Source organism: Xyrauchen texanus, chromosome 11 (assembly GCF_025860055.1).
Source record: "Xyrauchen texanus isolate HMW12.3.18 chromosome 11, RBS_HiC_50CHRs, whole genome shotgun sequence".
Taxonomy (NCBI): domain Eukaryota; kingdom Metazoa; phylum Chordata; class Actinopteri; order Cypriniformes; family Catostomidae; genus Xyrauchen; species Xyrauchen texanus.
The window spans coordinates 7,058,662-7,077,186 of record NC_068286.1 but is presented as its reverse complement, the minus strand read 5'-3'; the positions used below and the strand labels follow the sequence as shown (position 1 = coordinate 7,077,186).

General features: G+C 36.2%; 1 protein-coding gene across 1 annotated transcript; it reads left to right on the top strand.

Moving 5' to 3' along the window:
• Positions 1 to 1,057: 1,057 nt before the first annotated feature.
• Positions 1,058 to 16,133, top strand: LOC127651298 (actin-related protein 2-A). The gene is made up of 9 exons (XM_052137075.1): positions 1,058 to 1,170; positions 4,042 to 4,152; positions 5,320 to 5,535; positions 5,629 to 5,701; positions 9,988 to 10,124; positions 10,253 to 10,402; positions 11,240 to 11,385; positions 12,340 to 12,472; positions 14,539 to 16,133. The coding sequence occupies exons 1-9, from the start codon at positions 1,123 to 1,125 to the stop codon at positions 14,707 to 14,709; spliced, it is 1,185 nt and encodes a 394-aa protein (XP_051993035.1). The 5' UTR covers positions 1,058 to 1,122; the 3' UTR covers positions 14,710 to 16,133.
• Positions 16,134 to 18,525: the final 2,392 nt, after the last annotated feature.

The window sequence follows — 18,525 nt, the reverse complement described above, 5'->3', positions numbered from 1 at the left end:
TTTTCTGACTTTTTCTTTCAGATCAACAGAATTATTAGCAGTTACTGTTACATCCTATTGAAGCTGTTTATCTTATTTTGACAGCTTGTGGTACAATACAGTGTTCTTGATCACTGTTTGTCTGAGGATGAACCTGATAAAGCTGAACTGCTGTCATTATTTCTGATGCTGTCAGAAATTGTTGATATTTGTTTGTGTCTTTGGTCTGAACATGTACAGTATGCACTGTGGGACCAGTGAACATGAGAGCAATTTGCCTGTCCATGTGGAATTTTTTTATCACATATATAATGTGTATGTATGCCTAATAAGCAGTATTTAAATGTACATTTGAAACCATCACCGTGCCCTGAAATTCTCTTTAAAATAAAGTATGTGGTATTTTTGAAATACATATTACTATGTTTAACATAATACTACCATGGTACATACTGAAGAGGAATAAAACCGTTTTTTCCATGGTACATGTCTGAAAACAAATATTGAAATATAAAACAAATAACCATAACTACTGTATATTACTACATACAAAAACGACCTCATATATCCAAGAAAACATTATTTTCCAGTGGTAAATGTAAAAAAAAAAATAAAAAAAAATACTTCCATGGTACATATTTAAAGAGACAAACATAGCTATAACCATAACTACAAAAAAATAAAACATAGTTTAACTATTTACTGCTAATCACTATTACTACATCTATACATACAAACACACGCATAGAGAGAGAGATAGAGCGCGCGCTTTTATTCTAAAGCCTATTTTGGAGTGGGCTTATGATGACGTGAAAGGCATTTATTTTGTCTTTTTATTATGTCTTTAAACGGCAAATAAAACCTTGCGATTACCAAGTTACACGTCTGAAAAAATATTTTAATATGAATTTATTTTGGAGTGTTATGAAGGGCTGTGTGCTCCTCAGTCCTCTTTGGCAAAGCTGATATGGTTGTATGTGATATATGCAGGACTAGTATTTAATTTATTGAGCTTGGATTCTGTAGCCGTACAGACTTTTATTTTGGCGTGCTGAGAAGGGCTTGGTGCTGACTTCCGCCTGCTCGAGGACAGCAGCATCAGCGCTGGTATCAGGGCGGATTCGTCACCGACACTGTGGAAACATGGACAGTCAGGGAAGGAAAGTGGTAGTCTGTGACAACGGGACCGGGGTGAGTCTGTTGCTGGATCTCATACGGTCTGTCCCGCCCGGGTGATGTTTTTTCTGTTGGCTGTGCGTGTTTTATACGGGATTGTATGAGAGAGATGCAGCGGAACAGGAAGTATGTGCTGATGGCACCTTTTTTGACACTGAGTATCTGTGATTTTAATACGACCTGTAATATGCAAAACATACCGTACAACACACATGATCATATGCATTCAAAATATAGAGCAGGATAGCATATAAATGGATGTGATTAGCATGGACTGTACAGACCTGTCTTGTATGATTGACATTCATAAGTGGTTTATTTATTGATTAATTAGGTCGCTGACGGATTGTGCATTATTGATTATATTTGATGTATCTGCGCATATAGATGACTGAGGCATGTGGTTTTATGTGCCTATGAAAGGTGAGATAAAGATAATGTCAGAGTCACTTCCGAGTTTGCAATCTCACATCTGGCCGAGAGAGGAAGTGACACGCAAAACCGAAGAAACACATTTCATTCTCACATTTCTCTACTATAAGGTGGAAATACCAGAATTAATGATTGAGAGATTATTCAAAGAATGTGATAGGTTTACCTTGGTACATGTTTACAAAACACAGTTTTGCCATAATATAATACATGTCTTTAAAATTATTTACCATGTTAAATGCCCCCCAAAATAACGTGATATATACACACACACACACACACACACACACACACACACACACACACACACACACACACACACACACACACACACACACACACACTACCGGTCAAAAGTTTTGAAACACTTACTCGTTCTTTTTATATATATATATATATATATATATATATATATATATATATATTATATTAATGTTACTATTATATTTAAGTACATCCAAAAAATACATTTATTACATTGTATATTCAAGAAAAACCTAATATTATGGAGGACAGAACCTGCAAAAATAATAATTAAATGCATAAATAAATACATGTAATAATACGAAAATAAATAAAGGAATACATGTCTTGATAAAACAAATATAATTCGTTTTTAATTAAAGTTATTCCTGAATTTATTTTTGTAGACTTTTTTCCCTTTATTTATTATTTTCTCTTTTTATTTGAATTCTTTAAAACTTTTTATTCTTTATTTTTTTTAATTATTATTATTATTATTTATTTATGCATTCGTTTATTTTTATATTTATTTATTCCCACCTGTATTTATTTCCATATTTAAATATTCTCACATGTATATATTTTTATATTTATTCATACATTTCTGTTTCTTGTATGATAATGATGTGGGCGTGTCCTGCTCACCATTGTCTTATTATAGACTGAAGCGTGTGCTCGATTACTCATGACTTGTTTTGATGTGACGTCAGGTCATCGCCATATTGTGTAAACTAAAGCTATTTGTGGGGCTAAAAACACAAGAGCTTAAGTCAATCCAAGATTTATTAGTTATACTACAATCACAAAATAAACGGGGAGCTGTTTCTTCAACAAAACCACAAAATGAATAAGTTTCATAAATTATATGATTTAATCTTATTCTTTTCTTTTTTTTCTGCATATATAACTTCATATTTTGATGTCCGCAAATCCATAATATTGTTTTCTGTTGTTATGATTGTTCATTGTAAAATATGTTTTTCCAAATTTAACACACCTGCTCCCCATTCACACCTGAGATCTTGTAACACTAACGAGTCACATGACACCGGGGAGGGAAAATGGCTATTTGGGCCCAATTTGGACATTTTCACTTAGGGGTGTACTCACTTTTGTTGCCAGCGGTTTAGACATTAATGGCTGCGATTTATTTTGAGGGAACCGCAAATGTACACTGTTATACAAGCTGTACACTCACTTTACATTGTAGCAAAGCGTAATTTCTTCAGTGTTGTCACATGAAAAGATATAATCAAATATTTACATAAATGTGAGGGGTGTACTCACTTTTGTGAGATACTTTATATGGAAATAAATATATGCGGGAATAAATAAATATAAAAATAAATGAAAGTAAATAATTTTTTTAAAACAATGCAAATAAATGAATAAATAAAAATAAATATAGAAAATAATAAAGGAATAAAGTCATACAAGAATAAATTTAATTAAAAACGAATTATATTTGTTTTATCAAGACATTTATTTATTTATTATTTTTGCAGGTTTGGGCCTTCATATAATATTACCATGGTACATAATTAAATAAAAAACATGGCTTTGCTGTGTACACAAAATGTAAGAAGAAAAAAACAAGATATATATATATATTTCTATAACTACTAAATATTACTACATCCCAAAAAATTACTTGTATATCCAAGTCAAATATGGCTTTATCATATTTTACATAGTAAATGTAAAAACAAAGTATTAATATGCTTTATAAAAAACCAACAACATGATTTTAACATTCTGAAGAAAATATATGACTATTACTACATTACAAAAAAGACAAACATTGTATTACGTTGGAACATGTCCAAGAAAACATTATTACTATGGTAAATGTCTAAAAAACAAAAATGGTATTTTCTTATTAAAAAGTAATTGGCTGTGTGAATGAGTCATCCTGTCGGCCTGGTGTTTTCACACCAAACTAAGTACTGAGCTCACAGGAAGTGGCTTAGCTGTTTGATTAAACTTTACACAACAGATTCAGACACATGCAAATAATGTTTTCTCCAATGAACACTTGGGAAGATGTCTCTGTTTTCACTCATAGTCTTGATGTGCGCTGTGTATTATCAGCCCACAGTGCTGTGTAATATCCGTAGTATGGAATGGATTCTTATTGGTCATATTTTTAGGATGGTAACCTAACTTATGGTTCGATTATGAGTCATGTACCTCTTTCTCTTTTTGTCTTAGTTTGTCAAGTGTGGGTATGCCGGCTCTAATTTCCCAGAACACATTTTTCCGGCTCTGGTCGGGAGACCCATCATCCGTTCCACTGCCAAAGTGGGAAACATTGAGATCAAGGTAACGTTTTCTCGCTACACTGCATCCTCCATCTTTTCTTACCAACCCTACTCTGTTCCTAAACCTAGTGATCTGCCTTGCTGTCTGCTCCCTACTTAGGCAGCTGCCTTCTAAGGCAGCACCTTACCTGCAATGGAACCTAATAAGTGGAACTCTCTACATAGGCAACAAGGAGACTTGACTCGCAGTTCATTTCAATAGAATTTATCTATAGAGTTTAGCTAAGTTTCACTCTCAATATGCAGAGGCTTGAAATCCTCTTATTGCTGTTTTCTCCATATTTGTCTCCGTCTTCTCTGTTACAATGTTGAGGTGCTGTAGGATTATAGAAGGATGGTAAGTGTGTGTGTGTGTGTGTGTGTGTGTGTGTGTGTTTGTAAGACTGACTAGTTGCTGTTCTCACTCTAAACCCTTTTAGGAAAAGTTGTGCTGGTAGTAGTTTGAGATTATAATTATTATTGTAATAATGTTCACACTAATAAATCTCCATCTTGTTCTCACACTAACCTTGATGAATTGTTGTTGCTTATTGTTTGTGAGCATAAGCCGAATTGTTGTGCAGTGGAAATGCTTGCCGTTACCCAGAATTCATCAGTCCGGACAGAATTATTTGAGTGTGCTGTGTAAAATCATGTGTATTTTCGGATTGGATAAATCAATTAACTTATGAGTGCGCAAAGTGTGAATGTGAATGTTTGGAACTTTATTTAATCTCCAACTTTTATTTTGGAAAATGTTATAAAAAATGATAAATGTCAGTCTTTTAAAGGAATATTCCGGATTCAATACAAGTTAAGCTTAACTAACAGCATTTGTGGCATAACGTTGATCACCACAAAATTATTTAGCTCCTTGTTTATTAAAAAAAGCATTACAGGAAGGCATTTAAGACTTTGAACCTATGTGTTTTTAGCATTCGTGGATTGTCTCCATTCACTTCCATTGTAAGTGCCTTACTGTAACAGATTTTTTTAAAGAACAGGAGAGACGAGTCAATAATGTTTTGTGGTAATCAACATTATGTGACAAATGCAGTCGATTGAGCTTAACTTGTGTTGATATTCTCTATATATTACATTCTCTATCGACGTCAACAGCTCCAGCTCAGTTCGAAACGAAGATAATGTTCGACATTGAGTCTACTGACCTTTGACCTCTGACCTGTAGGACCTGATGGTGGGAGACGAGGCGAGCGAGCTGCGCTCCATGCTTGAGGTGAACTACCCAATGGAGAACGGCATCGTGCGGAACTGGGACGATATGAAGCACCTGTGGGATTACACCTTCGGCCCCGAAAAACTCAACATTGACTCGAAAAACTGCAAGATCCTGCTCACAGAACCGCCCATGAACCCCACCAAGAACCGCGAGAAGATCATTGAGGTGTGTGTGCGCTTATTTGGTGCATTCTGTTGAATATACTGGCTCATTAATGTTTGTGTTTATATGAATTTTGATCTTCTTGTTGCCCTGTAGGTGATGTTTGAGACCTATCAGTTCTCAGGGGTTTATATCGCCATTCAGGCCGTGCTCACACTCTACGCTCAAGGTAAATAACCTTTCAATGGAAAGTGAACAACTTAAGTAAATTATTGCCATTTCTGATGAAATGCAGGACTTGATTTGTTTTTATCCATCAGCATTTGATTGGAATGTGAAAAGTAGGCAGTGTATAAGTGAATACGTGTTTTTCCTAGATGTTTAACCCTTTAATCGGTGCCGATAGTTGCTTTTTTTTCAGTTATTGGCAAAAATGGATGCCGATAGTTGATCATTTTTATCTTTTATTATTAGTCCTCCATGTTCCTCTTCTGGAGGATTCTACAGTTACACCAGTGTTGTGTCAAAGTCTTTTCCCCCTATGTTCCCCTGGTTAGCATTCCCCGTAGCACCATTGAACATTAAACATAGGGGGAACAGACTTCAAAAAGGGGAACCAGACTTCGACAAAGGGGATACATAAGGGGAAACATGGGGGAACAGACTTCGACAAAGGGGAACAGACTTCAAAAAGGGGAACAGACATTGACAAAGGGGAAACATAGGGGGAACAGACTTCAAAAAGGGGAACAGACATTGACAAAGGGGAAACATAGGGGGAACAGACTTCAAAAGGGGGAACCAGGGGGAACAGACTTCAAAAAGGGGGAACCAGGGGGAACAGACTTCAAAAAGGGGAACAGACATTGACAAAGGGGAAACATAGGGGGAACAGATTTCAAAAGGGGGAACCAGGGGGAACAGACTTCAAAAAGGGGGAACCAGGGGGAACAGACTTCAAAAAGGGGAACCAGACTTCAAAAAGGGGAACAGACATTGACAAAGGGGAAACATAGGGGGAACAGACTTCAAAAGGGGGAACCAGGGGGAACAGACTTCAAAAAGGGGGAACCAGGGGGAACAGACTTCAAAAAGGGGAACCAGACTTCGACAAAGGGGAAACATAGGGGGAACAGACTTCAAAAGGGGAACCAGGGGGAACAGACTTCAAAAGGGAACCAGGGGGAACAGACTTCAAAAAGGGGAACCAGACTTCGACAAAGGGGAAACATAGGGGGAACAGACTTCAAAAGGGGGAACCAGGGGGAACAGACTTCAAAAAGGGGGAACCAGGGGGAACAGACTTCAAAAAGGGTAACCAGACTTCGACAAATGGAAAACATAGGGGGAAACAGACTTCAACAAAGGGGAACAGACTTCGACAAAGGGGAACAGACTTCGACAAAGGGGAACAGACTTCGACAAAGGGGAACCAGACTTCGACAAAGGGGAAACATGGGGGGAACAGACTTTGACAAAGGGGAAACATAGGGGAACAGACTTTTTTTAATCAGATGCTGCGCCCTAATGTTAGAACTATAAAACAGACATGAATGTCTCTGTCACTTTGTTGTATAAGTTTGGATAGCCTCTCTTTCTCAATTTTTAATTGAAATGAACTTTGCTTACACTATATCCATTTTAGCGCTTAATCACGCATTAGCTACATGAACTTGAATGTGTAGAAGCAAAACAAATATGTAGCTTGTCAGATAGCGTGGCTGAAGGAAGAAGCTTCTGATTGGCTGACTCGTTGAGGTAAGCATGCTTACCTTGGCCATTTGTAGTAGCGGGCATGATTTAGTTCCAATGAACGTATATTGTTGAATGAAATGCTGGTATACAATGCTTGAATCCAAGTCAAAAAAAGCATAACATAAAGTGCTTATATCTGAGGGTGGTGCCAAAGCAAATAAATGAATAATTGTCTGTGCTGCTTCACTGAGATGAACGATGACGAATTTGAACGACAATAAAAATATTGTCATTTAGAGCATTTATTGGCAGAAAATGACAACTGGGCAAAATAACAAAAAAAGATGCTGTTTTTTTCAGACCTTGAATAATGCAAAGAAAGTTCATATTCATTTATAACATAGGAAGAGTCCAGAAATCAATATTTGGTGGAATAACTCTGATTTCAATCACGGCTTTCATGCGTGGCATGCTCTACTAGTCTTTCACATTGCTGTTGGGTGACTTTATGCCACTCATGGTGCAAAATTCAAGCAGCTCGGCTTTGTTTGATGGCTTGAGGCCATCCATCTTCCTTTTGATCACATTCCAGAGGTTTTCACTGGGGTTCAGGTCTGGAGATTAGGCTGGCCATGACAGGGTCTTGATCCAGTGGTCCTCCACCCACACCTTGATTGACCTGACCGTGTGGCATGGAGCATTGTCCTGCTGGAAATAACCAATCCAATTGTCAGAGCAGAAGGAAGCACGATTTCTTCCAGGATACCCTTGTACGTGGCTTGATGCTTGCGTCCTTTACGAAGACTAATCTGCCCGATTCCAGCCTTGCTGAAGCACCCCCAGATCATCACAAATCCTCATCCAGGATCTGTGATGATAAACACGACATCTTTTTTGTTATTTTGACCAGTTGTCATTTTCTGCAAATAAATGCTCCAAATTACAATATTTTAATTTGGAATTTGAAAGAAATGTTGTCAGTACTTTATAGAATAAAACAAAAATTTACATTTTACTCAAACACATACATATAAATAGTAAATCCAGAGAAACTGATAATTTTTTACAGAGCTGTGTATATATATATATATACAAAATCATTAAGCTGGTAAATATATTAGCTATATATATATATATATATATATATTTATTTTAATTATTATAAAAAGCTTAATTTAGCAATTACTTAAAGTCGCTGTAAGTGCTCTTGAGGCTATCACATGACTGAGCCGTTGAATTAGCCACACCCTCTCATTTCAAAACCCCGCCCTCCAAAGATTATTTTGAGAACAAAACGGAGCAAACGAGCAGCCTTTGTTCCTGTGACTGTCAAATTGAACAGTGGCACTATAGCACCCTCAACTGTTAAATATTATGAATCATAGCCTCAGTGACCCACTTCAAATTCAACAAAATGAGGAGCAAAATGATTGACAGGTGAAAAGCGTTTTGTTTGCTGTTTACAAAGTCTGCAGCTGTCATGGAGACATCTGTGAGAAGGAAGTAGGAACTTTTTTTTGCATTCTTTTCCGTTAAAAAATGGCTTGAAGCCGCTTTATATAGAGAGCATTATAACGAGCCCAGTCTTCATCATTTCAAAATAAAAGTCCTGAATGTGGATTTCGGGCTTGTTTATAGATGAATGTCACGTATTATGCATCAAATCTACGTTTTTCTGGTTTAAGTGGGATTTTGGTTGCACAATAAATCATTTTGGACTCTTAGAGCCTCTCTCTGTGCCCGTTATAGTAAGGAAATACTAATAATGTTTTACAATACAAAACAATTTTTTTTTACATTCAATAAATTGATTTTAAAAACTATCAGGCGATTCATCTGTTATCAGCATTTTCCACAAGCTTAATTATCCATAACGGCAAAATCCACTATCGGTCGACCTCTAGTTTCTTCAACCTTGGGCGCTTTTAGCGTTGTGTGCTGTCGTTGAAACAGCTTTCACACTCATACTTTTTTTTATTAGTTTACGAACAGTGTCCAAAAGTGGATGTACATGCATCACAGGAGATTTTTCTTATTTTCTTTTATTTATTTATTTATTTGTTTATTTATTTATTTATTTTCTTTCCACCTCCGTGTCATTTCCAGCACATCTCAAATTCTGTATTGTGTTCAATAGAATTATATGGTGGAAATGACAATGATGGAAATAATTATTTTTATTTTATAAAATGGCCGGCTCCTTTATCTTGCTAAGGCCAATTTCATAGCTAAAATTCGATGTAAAAACACACAATTTAATTACATTTTTATAATTTGAGTAATATGGCAAAAATTAAAGCTTGATTGTGAAAATAATCGGCTCACAAGTAATATTGACCTTTTTTTTGTTTTCTTCAAACATCACTTTTCATATATTTTATCTCAAGTATGCTCTTCACTGACTCTCTTGTTGACTCGGTTAACAAGTACACTAACTTTTGTACACATCTTTTATTAGAGGCAAATTTATTTAGTGTGGTGGAAATGACACCACAACTGTGGGACAGTAAATTTTTTTTTACAAATTTAAGAATTAATAATTAATTTCCACCCAATAAATATTGAAATTTAAACTTTTTGTTTAGATTATCAAAGTTTTAAACATGTAATTTTAAGGGGTTTTCATAGTTTAATATTGGAAGACTGGGTCTGGGACAGGCCTAAAATTGTAAAATCTATTCATAAAAGGCTTTTGAGAAGTACCAAAAAAAAATGGCCTATAAAAAGTTCCAATTTGGTGTTAATGTGACCATATAACAAAAAGACAGCTTTTGAAATCTGTTAGTTGTAATACAATTGTATGGTTGTGTGTGCGTGCAGGTTTGCTGACAGGTGTGGTGGTGGACTCTGGCGATGGTGTCACTCATATTTGTCCAGTGTATGAAGGCTTTTCTCTTCCTCATCTCACACGGCGATTGGACATCGCAGGAAGAGACATCACACGCTACCTCATCAAGGTACACACCATAAATGCACACACTCTCACAGTCACTGTCAAGAGAAATCTTGACTTCAGACTTCAAATGGCATAGGGTATAGGGATGAACACTTCTGAATGTAACACACCCCTTCTCTCTGTCTCTAGCTATTGTTGTTGAGGGGTTACGCCTTCAATCACTCAGCTGACTTCGAGACGGTGAGGATGATGAAGGAGAAGCTGTGTTACGTGGGTTATAACATCGAGCAGGAGCAGAAGCTCGCGCTGGAGACCACAGTGCTGGTGGAGTCCTACACAGTGAGTTCACATGACTACACATTCACTCTGTTCCAAAACCTAGTTTGCTTCCTTTGTAAGCAGCAGTTTAAAGGGACAGTTCACCCAAAAATGAAAATTCTCTCATCATTTACTCACCTTCATGCCATCCCAGATGTGTATGACTTTCATTCTTCAGCAGAACAAAAATTAAGATTTTTAGGAGAATATCTCAACTTTATTGGTCCATACAATGCAAGTGAATTATGACCAAAACTTTGAAGCTCCAAAAAGCACATAACGGCAGCATAAAAGTAGTCCATAAAACTCCTGTGGTTTAATCCATGTCTTCAGGAGTGATATGATGGGTGTGGATCAGAAATATCAATGTTTAAGTCCTTTTTTATTATAAATCTTCACTTTCACATTCTTTGGCAATTGGCATTTTTTATGCATAGAGCAACTTCAAGTTGGTCAAAGATGGAGATTTAAAGTAAAAAAGAACTTAAATATGTATCTGTTTCTCACCCACATCTATCATATCACTTCTGAAGACATGGATTAAACCATTGGAGTCGTATGGATTACTTTTATGCTGCCTTTATGTGCTTTTTAGAGCTTCAAAGTTTTAGCCACCATTTACTTGCATTGTATGAACCTACAGAGCTGAGATATTCTTCTAAATATGTTCCTTTTGTGTTTTGCAGAAGAAAAAAATTCATACACATCTTGAATGTCATGTAGAGTAAATGAGGGGAGAATTTTCATTTTTGGATGAACTGTCCCTTAGCTTGTATTGAACAGCACATTCTTAAGTGTTTAAGAGAATGAGAATTCTAGCTAGTTTATAAGTGTATTTATTTGAGTGTGTTTTTGTAGCTGCCTGACGGGAGGGTGATTAAAGTAGGCGGCGAACGGTTCGAGGCGCCGGAGGCTCTGTTTCAGCCTCACCTTATTAACGTTGAGGGAGTGGGTGTGGCCGAACTTCTCTTCAACACCATCCAGGCTGCTGACATCGACACCAGGTCAGTGTCCATGACCGTGAGAAACGTATAGCTGCTAGGATCCAAAATGAAGAATGAGAGTCTGACGCTCTTTGATATTAGTTACATGAATGAATCAGATCAGACTTAATGACTGTTAGTGTTTACCAAAGGAAAAAAAAAATAATGTATGTTTATAGAAATTAACATGAGGGAAGCTGATTTTGTGCTATAAAACTAATTCGTATTAACACAAAGATTTGAGCTTACAGTATACAGTGTGCTGTAGAAATGTATGAGGGAAAGTGTGTATTTTAGGTGCTGTTTTAAGATGTTCACCATTTTGGCCTTCCTAATTTTATTGTAAACGTTCCTCCAGTGTGACAAATTAATTGTTATGGTCATAAAACTACAAGCAAAATTATTATAAAATACTTAAACTGCTGTTTAAAGGACTATTCTGGGTTCAATACAAGTTCAGTTCAATTAACAGCATTTGTAGCATAATGTTGATTGCCACAAAATTTTATTTCGACTCGTCCCATTGAGTTCCATTGAAGCACATACAATGGAAGTGAATGGAGCCAATCTGTAAACATTAAAATACTCACTTTATAGTCACAAGATGTAAACAACAAAGCTGTAAACCATAAAATGAAAGTAAAAACAATGACTTAACAGCTTAAATAATACACAAAGAATTAATTTAAGCATCACATTTTTGCCTTTTAAACCCTCCATAAATTGGTCCCATTCACTTCCATTGCAAGTGCCTCTCTGTAACCTCAATTTATGCTTTTTTAAAGTAAATGTTTGTGGTAATCAAAATTATGCCACACATGCTGTTGACCTTAACTTGTATTGAACCCGTAATATTAATTTTATATAGTTTTAGGAGTATAGCATGTAACCTCGGAAGACAAATTCCCAAATTCGTTACTAACTGTTTTTTGTATATACGGTTTAATATAAATGTTTCCTGTGTGTTTGTGTCAGGGCTGAGTTTTACAAACACATCGTGTTGTCGGGTGGCTCTACGATGTATCCTGGTCTGCCGTCTCGTCTGGAGCGTGAGCTGAAGCAGCTCTATCTGGAGAGAGTGCTGAAGGGAGACGTCGACAAGCTCTCGGTACAGACAACACAACACACATCTATAAATGCAATCAGCATATGATACTGACAGGTCAAGTCTTGAAGTTGCCTGTAAATTTCTACTTTACCTTGAAATTACAAGAATGTTCCTTTCAGGACTTCTCTCGTCTATAAGGTGGCAGTATTACCCGCATTACCTAAAGATGATTTACCAACAATAAAGGAAGTGCAGTCTCAGATATTAACATATTTTGTTAAGGTACATTATTCCCCCTAGAATTGAATTTCAGGGCCATTCTTTACATTTTTGATGGCATTGTTCTTTGTCATTAATATACATTGTGTGTCTGTGTGTGTATGTGTATATACATACATGCATACATACAGTTGAAGTCAGAAGTTTACATACACTTAGGTTGAAGTCATTAAAACTCATTTTCGAACCACTCCGCAGATTTCATATTGACAAACTATAGTTTTGGCAAGTCGTTTAGGACAATTACTTTGTGCATGACACGAGTAATTGTTCCAAAAACTGTTTACAGTTACAGTGGAAAATTACAGAAAATGATGTCAAGCCTTTAGGCAATTAGTTTCTGAGGCAAATTAGAGTCAATTGTACATGTAGATGTATATTAAGGCATACCTTCAAACTCGGTGCCTCTTTGCGTGACATCATGGGAAAATCAAAAGGAATCAGCCAAGACCTCAGAAAAACAATTGTGGACTTCCACATGTCTGGATCATCCTTGGGAGCCATTTTCAAGTGCCTGATGGTGCCACATTCATCTGTACAATCAATAGTACACAAGTATAAACACTATGGGACCATGTAGCCATCATACCGCTCAGGAAGGAGACACATTCTGTCTCCTAGAGATTAATGTAGTTTGGTGTTAAAAGTGCAAATCAATCTCAGAACAACAGCAAAGAACCTTGTGAAGATGCTGGAGGAAACAGGTAGACAAGTATCTATATCCACAGTAAAACGAGTCCTATATCGACTGCTCGGCAAGGAAGAAGTCACTGCTCCAAAACTGCCATAAAAAAGCCAGACTAGAGTTTGAAAGTGCACATGGGGACAAAGATCTTACTTTTTGCGGAAATGTCCTCTGGTCTGATGAAACAAGAACTGTTTGGCCATAATGACCATCGTTATGTTTGGATGAAAAATGGTGAGACTTGCAAGCTGAAGAACACCATCCCAACCGTGAAGCATGGGGGTGGCAGCATCATGTTGTGGGGGTGCTTTGCTGCAGGAGTGACTGGTGCACTTCACACTATAGATGGCATCATGAGGAAGGAAAATAATGTGGATATATTGAAGCAAAATCTCAAGACATCAGCCAAGAAGTTAAAGCTCGGCCGCAAATGGGTCTTAGAAATGGACAATAACCACAAGCATACCTCCAAAGTTGTGTCAAAATGGCTTAAGGACAACAAAGTCAAGGCATTGGAGTGGACATCACAAATCCCTGACCTCAATCTGACAGAACATTTGTGGGCAGAACTGAAAAGGCTTGTGTGAGCAAGGAGGCCTACAAACCTGACTCAGTTACACCAGTTCTGTCTGGATGAATGGCACAAAATTCCAGCAACTTATTGTGAGAAGCTTGTGGAAGGATCCCCAAAACATTTGACCCAAGTTAAACAATTTAAAGGCAATGCTACCAAATACTAACAAAGTGTATGTAAACTTCTGACCCACTGGGAATGTGATGAAAGAAATAAAAGCTGAAATAAATCATTGTCGCTATTATTCTGTCATTTCACATTCCTAAAATGGTGTCTGTAGAGGCACTAAACATATGCTAAATCCATAATTAAGCTGCAATAAAATATAATGAAATGGCAATTTCATTAGAAAGAGTTATCCAACAAAACGGCCCACTTTTTTGTGGGATTTTTGCCCCAAGTCCCAGTAACTTTTTAAGTTAAGGTAACTAGATTCAGGGAACCTTTATTTGAGTTAAGAGCCCAAAACTTGATATTTCAAGTAAGGTTTTATTAAGACGACTTGATTTTCCCATTAATGACATCATTAGGGTTTACAGTGTAGCATTGCTATTCGACTGACTGAATCTTTTGTTTCTGTTTCTGTAGAAGTTTAAGATCCGTATCGAGGATCCTCCTCGTCGTAAACATATGGTGTTTTTGGGTGGAGCCGTGTTAGCTGACATCATGAAGGACAAAGACAACTTCTGGTTGACCAGAGAGGAGTACCAGGAGAAGGGCATGCGTGTTCTGGAGAAGCTTGGGGTCACCGTTAGATAAATCGCACTCGCATACATGCACAACGTCTCGTACTTGCACTCACACTCGCAGTCACACAGGGTGGCATTTTGGCAGCGTAAACAAGCAGAGGTTCATGGCAGGTAGACATGAAAATATACTTGATGATAATCAAATACTTGAACTTCCTTGGCAACCCAAAAAAGTAGATGCTCGAAGTTTGTATGACATTCGAACTGTAACGGTTCATAAGCGCAACCTGAAAAGAAAGGGAAACAAAACTCGAAACTATCCGTTTATGCTGCCAAAATTAATCATCAAGCAGTCCCTCGTGCATCATCATATTGTTTCACATAACCGGTTTATTTTTGAATGTTGTCTGCTCTGTCTTTGCTTATCAATTAACATTGACCCTCATGAAGAGAAATATTGCTCAAAATATGGCAAGGAACGTGATTCTGCAGTGGGGTGTAAGTAGAGGGACAAAACAATACAAAAAGGTGTATTTTTAAGAATGATAAAATTAGTTGCTTTAGGAAATTGTTTTTGTAATAAGGATTAAACTCACTGCAGCCAGCTTGCTATTAAAGCGATAGGCCACCCAAAAATGAAATTTGTCTTTTATTTGCTCACACTCATATTGTTCAGAACCAGTATAACTTTATTTGTGTGCAAAGGGAGTGCAATGAGAGTGGTGACGGGGACAGAATAAAGCTTGACATTCTGCTTAATATATCTTGTGTTTCACAGAAGAAAGAAAGTCATATGAGTTCGGAGCAACATGACGGTGAGGGAACTTTAGTACACTTTTGGGTGAATTATCCTTTTAAATATAAATAATGAAAAATACAAGATTTGTGGCCATTGGTATCAAACAGACATTCCTTTCTGAAATGTCTGCTACTTTTTTTTACTGTTATGTCTTTCTATATCTTTAATTGTTGTGTTTGGGTACTTGACAAAAAATGCAGGAGCAACTGGGCTTAATTTCCCCTTACAGCATTTAATGGAAAATTAAGAGTGCTCTCATTTCAAGTCCAAATTCACGATGAGCAGTGTTAGTTGACCTCATTTTGGTACAGTCTGTAATATAGACTCTCTATTATTGTCATTCTTGCTGACCCAGGAACGTTTTTCCTAGCAGTTTAAAGGAATCTTCATAAATAATAGTATCAGTTTCACACTCCATTTGAAAGGGAAGTGGTAATATCCTGCCGCATGTTTGCTGTGAATGTTTTCTAGAGTTGCAATCTAGAACTTCACAATCTCACCAAAAGAAATAAGGAACTACATTTGCAAAAAGAATATGATGCCTATTTTTATCATTAAGGTTTTTTGCATTGCACCATTATTTTAATGACAGATTAAGCATATGTGGGGGAAAAAAGACAATTGTCATTACCACAATGGGGGAAAATGCAATTGTAATTACCGTAATGGGGGGAATGCAATTGTCATTACCGTAATTGGGGGGGTTAATTGTCATTACTGTAATGGGCTGGGGGGGGAATGCAACTGTCATTACCATAATGGGGTGAAAAATGCAACTGTCATTACCATAATGGGGTGAAAAATGCAATTGTCATTACCGTAATGGGGGGAAAAAATTAAATTGTCATTACCGTAATGGGGGTGGGGTGTGTGTGTGTGTGCGCAATTGCCATTACCGTAATGGGGTGAAAATGCAATTGTCATTACCATAATGGGGGGGTGTGCGCAATTGCCATTACCGTAATGGGGTGAAAATGCAATTGTCATTACCGTAATGGGGGGGGGTGCAATTGTCATTGCTGTAATTCTGGGGAAATGCAATTGTCATTACCGTAAAATAGCAAAAATGCATTTGTTATTAAGAATTTATACATCCTGGTAGTTTTTGTTGTCCTGCCTTTAATTTATGCTGATATACAGTAAATTCTAAGAATCATTGTATTAATGTTTTGTTTTAATGCAATTCAGTAAAAGTACTGCAGTTATATAGAACAATATTGATTATTATTGGAGTCATGTGAAGCGAATGAGAATCACCATTGAGAATAATAATTACAAAATAAACAAAACGTCTATTTGCATTACGGCAATAAGAATTTTGGGTGCATTTTTATGAAATTCACGTGGCTGTTGTACATGCAGAACTAAAACTAACAAAAGCTGCAGCAGTATTTCTGTGACCGTTTGGTTGCTGTTCTTGATTGCAGCTTTGATTTCGTTTGTGTCATCATTCCATCGCAATAACCTTGTTTCTTCTCATCATGCCTTTCAATCACAACTCGTTTGTTTAGTCTTCTAATACGTCTCAAAGTTGCTCACAATTGTTCACCTTGTCTTATTTTTTGTGTATTATAAATTTTTTGCATTCATGTTTGTTTCTTTTCTGTTGGTTTTCGGGTCAGGGAGCAAGTTTTCACTTTCTAGTTGAACTCCAACAAACGGTCTGTGAATGACGAGTGTCTACGATGCTCAGACGCTCGGTCAGACGCTTCATTCCCAGACCCAAAGACAGCAGTGATGTAAAGATAAACTCATTGTAATATGGATGACATAATAATGATGGTATTGATGATGATGATAGTAATAATTTTTGTGTTTGTACTCGTGACAGTTGTTTGGAAGGTGGATCAGAGATGTTTGTGAGTTTTACACAATCAAACTTTTCACACATGGAATTGATGATTATTGATTTCACTCACATACATTTTCCAGTGCCAAGTTTGGGTATTGTAGTTGGATCATACATTTTCATTTAGTTTTTTTGATTTCTGCATTTTCTTTTTTTTTTGTGTGTGTGTGTTCTGCCAAACCACTGATTTAAATAAAGCAAATTGATTTATAACTCAGTGCTTAACGTGAGTCTTTAAACAGACTGTTTATTGAAACCAGCATGTGAGACAAGGTCGTTTTCTTCTGTGACTTGTAACTATGAGCACAAGCAATCACTGCCCATCTTGGTTGCCATGGAGATGTGCTGTACACAAGCAGTATTTTTCTCTAGGTTCACCTCTTGGAGCTCTATATAGTTCATATATTTATATATATATACTGTATATATTAGATGTACCGTAGATATAGGTATTTACTGTATATATATATATATATACTGAACACACACGCATATAAAAATCTCTGTCCACCTAAATTACAGCTAAAGTTTATGCTGATACAGTATATAATTTGCAAGAAAATATATATATATGAATATATTAATGTAAATGTCTATCAGTCTGTCTGAATCTGTTATAATTTCTGAAATTCATGTCAATTTTCTTATTACATTTAGAAAAATAAAATGTACAATTTTAAATTGAAATTTCATATGCTTAAAATATTAATATTTAGCATTAATGTGAATGTCTATAAATCTGTCAGAATCTTTTAGAAATTCTCAAATTCATGTTAATGTTCATATTACATTAAAACAATTATAATATTAAATTATTTAACACATTTTTTATTTTCATATTACATTTTCAAAAAACTAAAATCAAACATTACATTTTAATATTATATTCTTAATTTGCAACAATATATTTTAGATTAATATATAATTTTAAATGTCTGTCAGTCTCTCTGAATCTATTAAACATCCTTTTTATTTAGAAAACAAATCACATTCAAAATGATGCTGTTAATATAATTTGCAACAAAATGTTTACATTACCTTTTCAAGTTTAATGTAAAATATTTTATTTACATTCAATTCTTTTTTCTACCTCTTTCTCTGTCGTTTGTCTCTGTTTTTGTGGACAATAAAAGTCTCATATTCTTGCTTATTCTTTTCGCTGTCCTCTTCTAAAGAAGGTCTGAGGGATACAATCATCTTGCATAGCAGTAAAGAGGTGTGTGTGTGTGTGTGTGTGT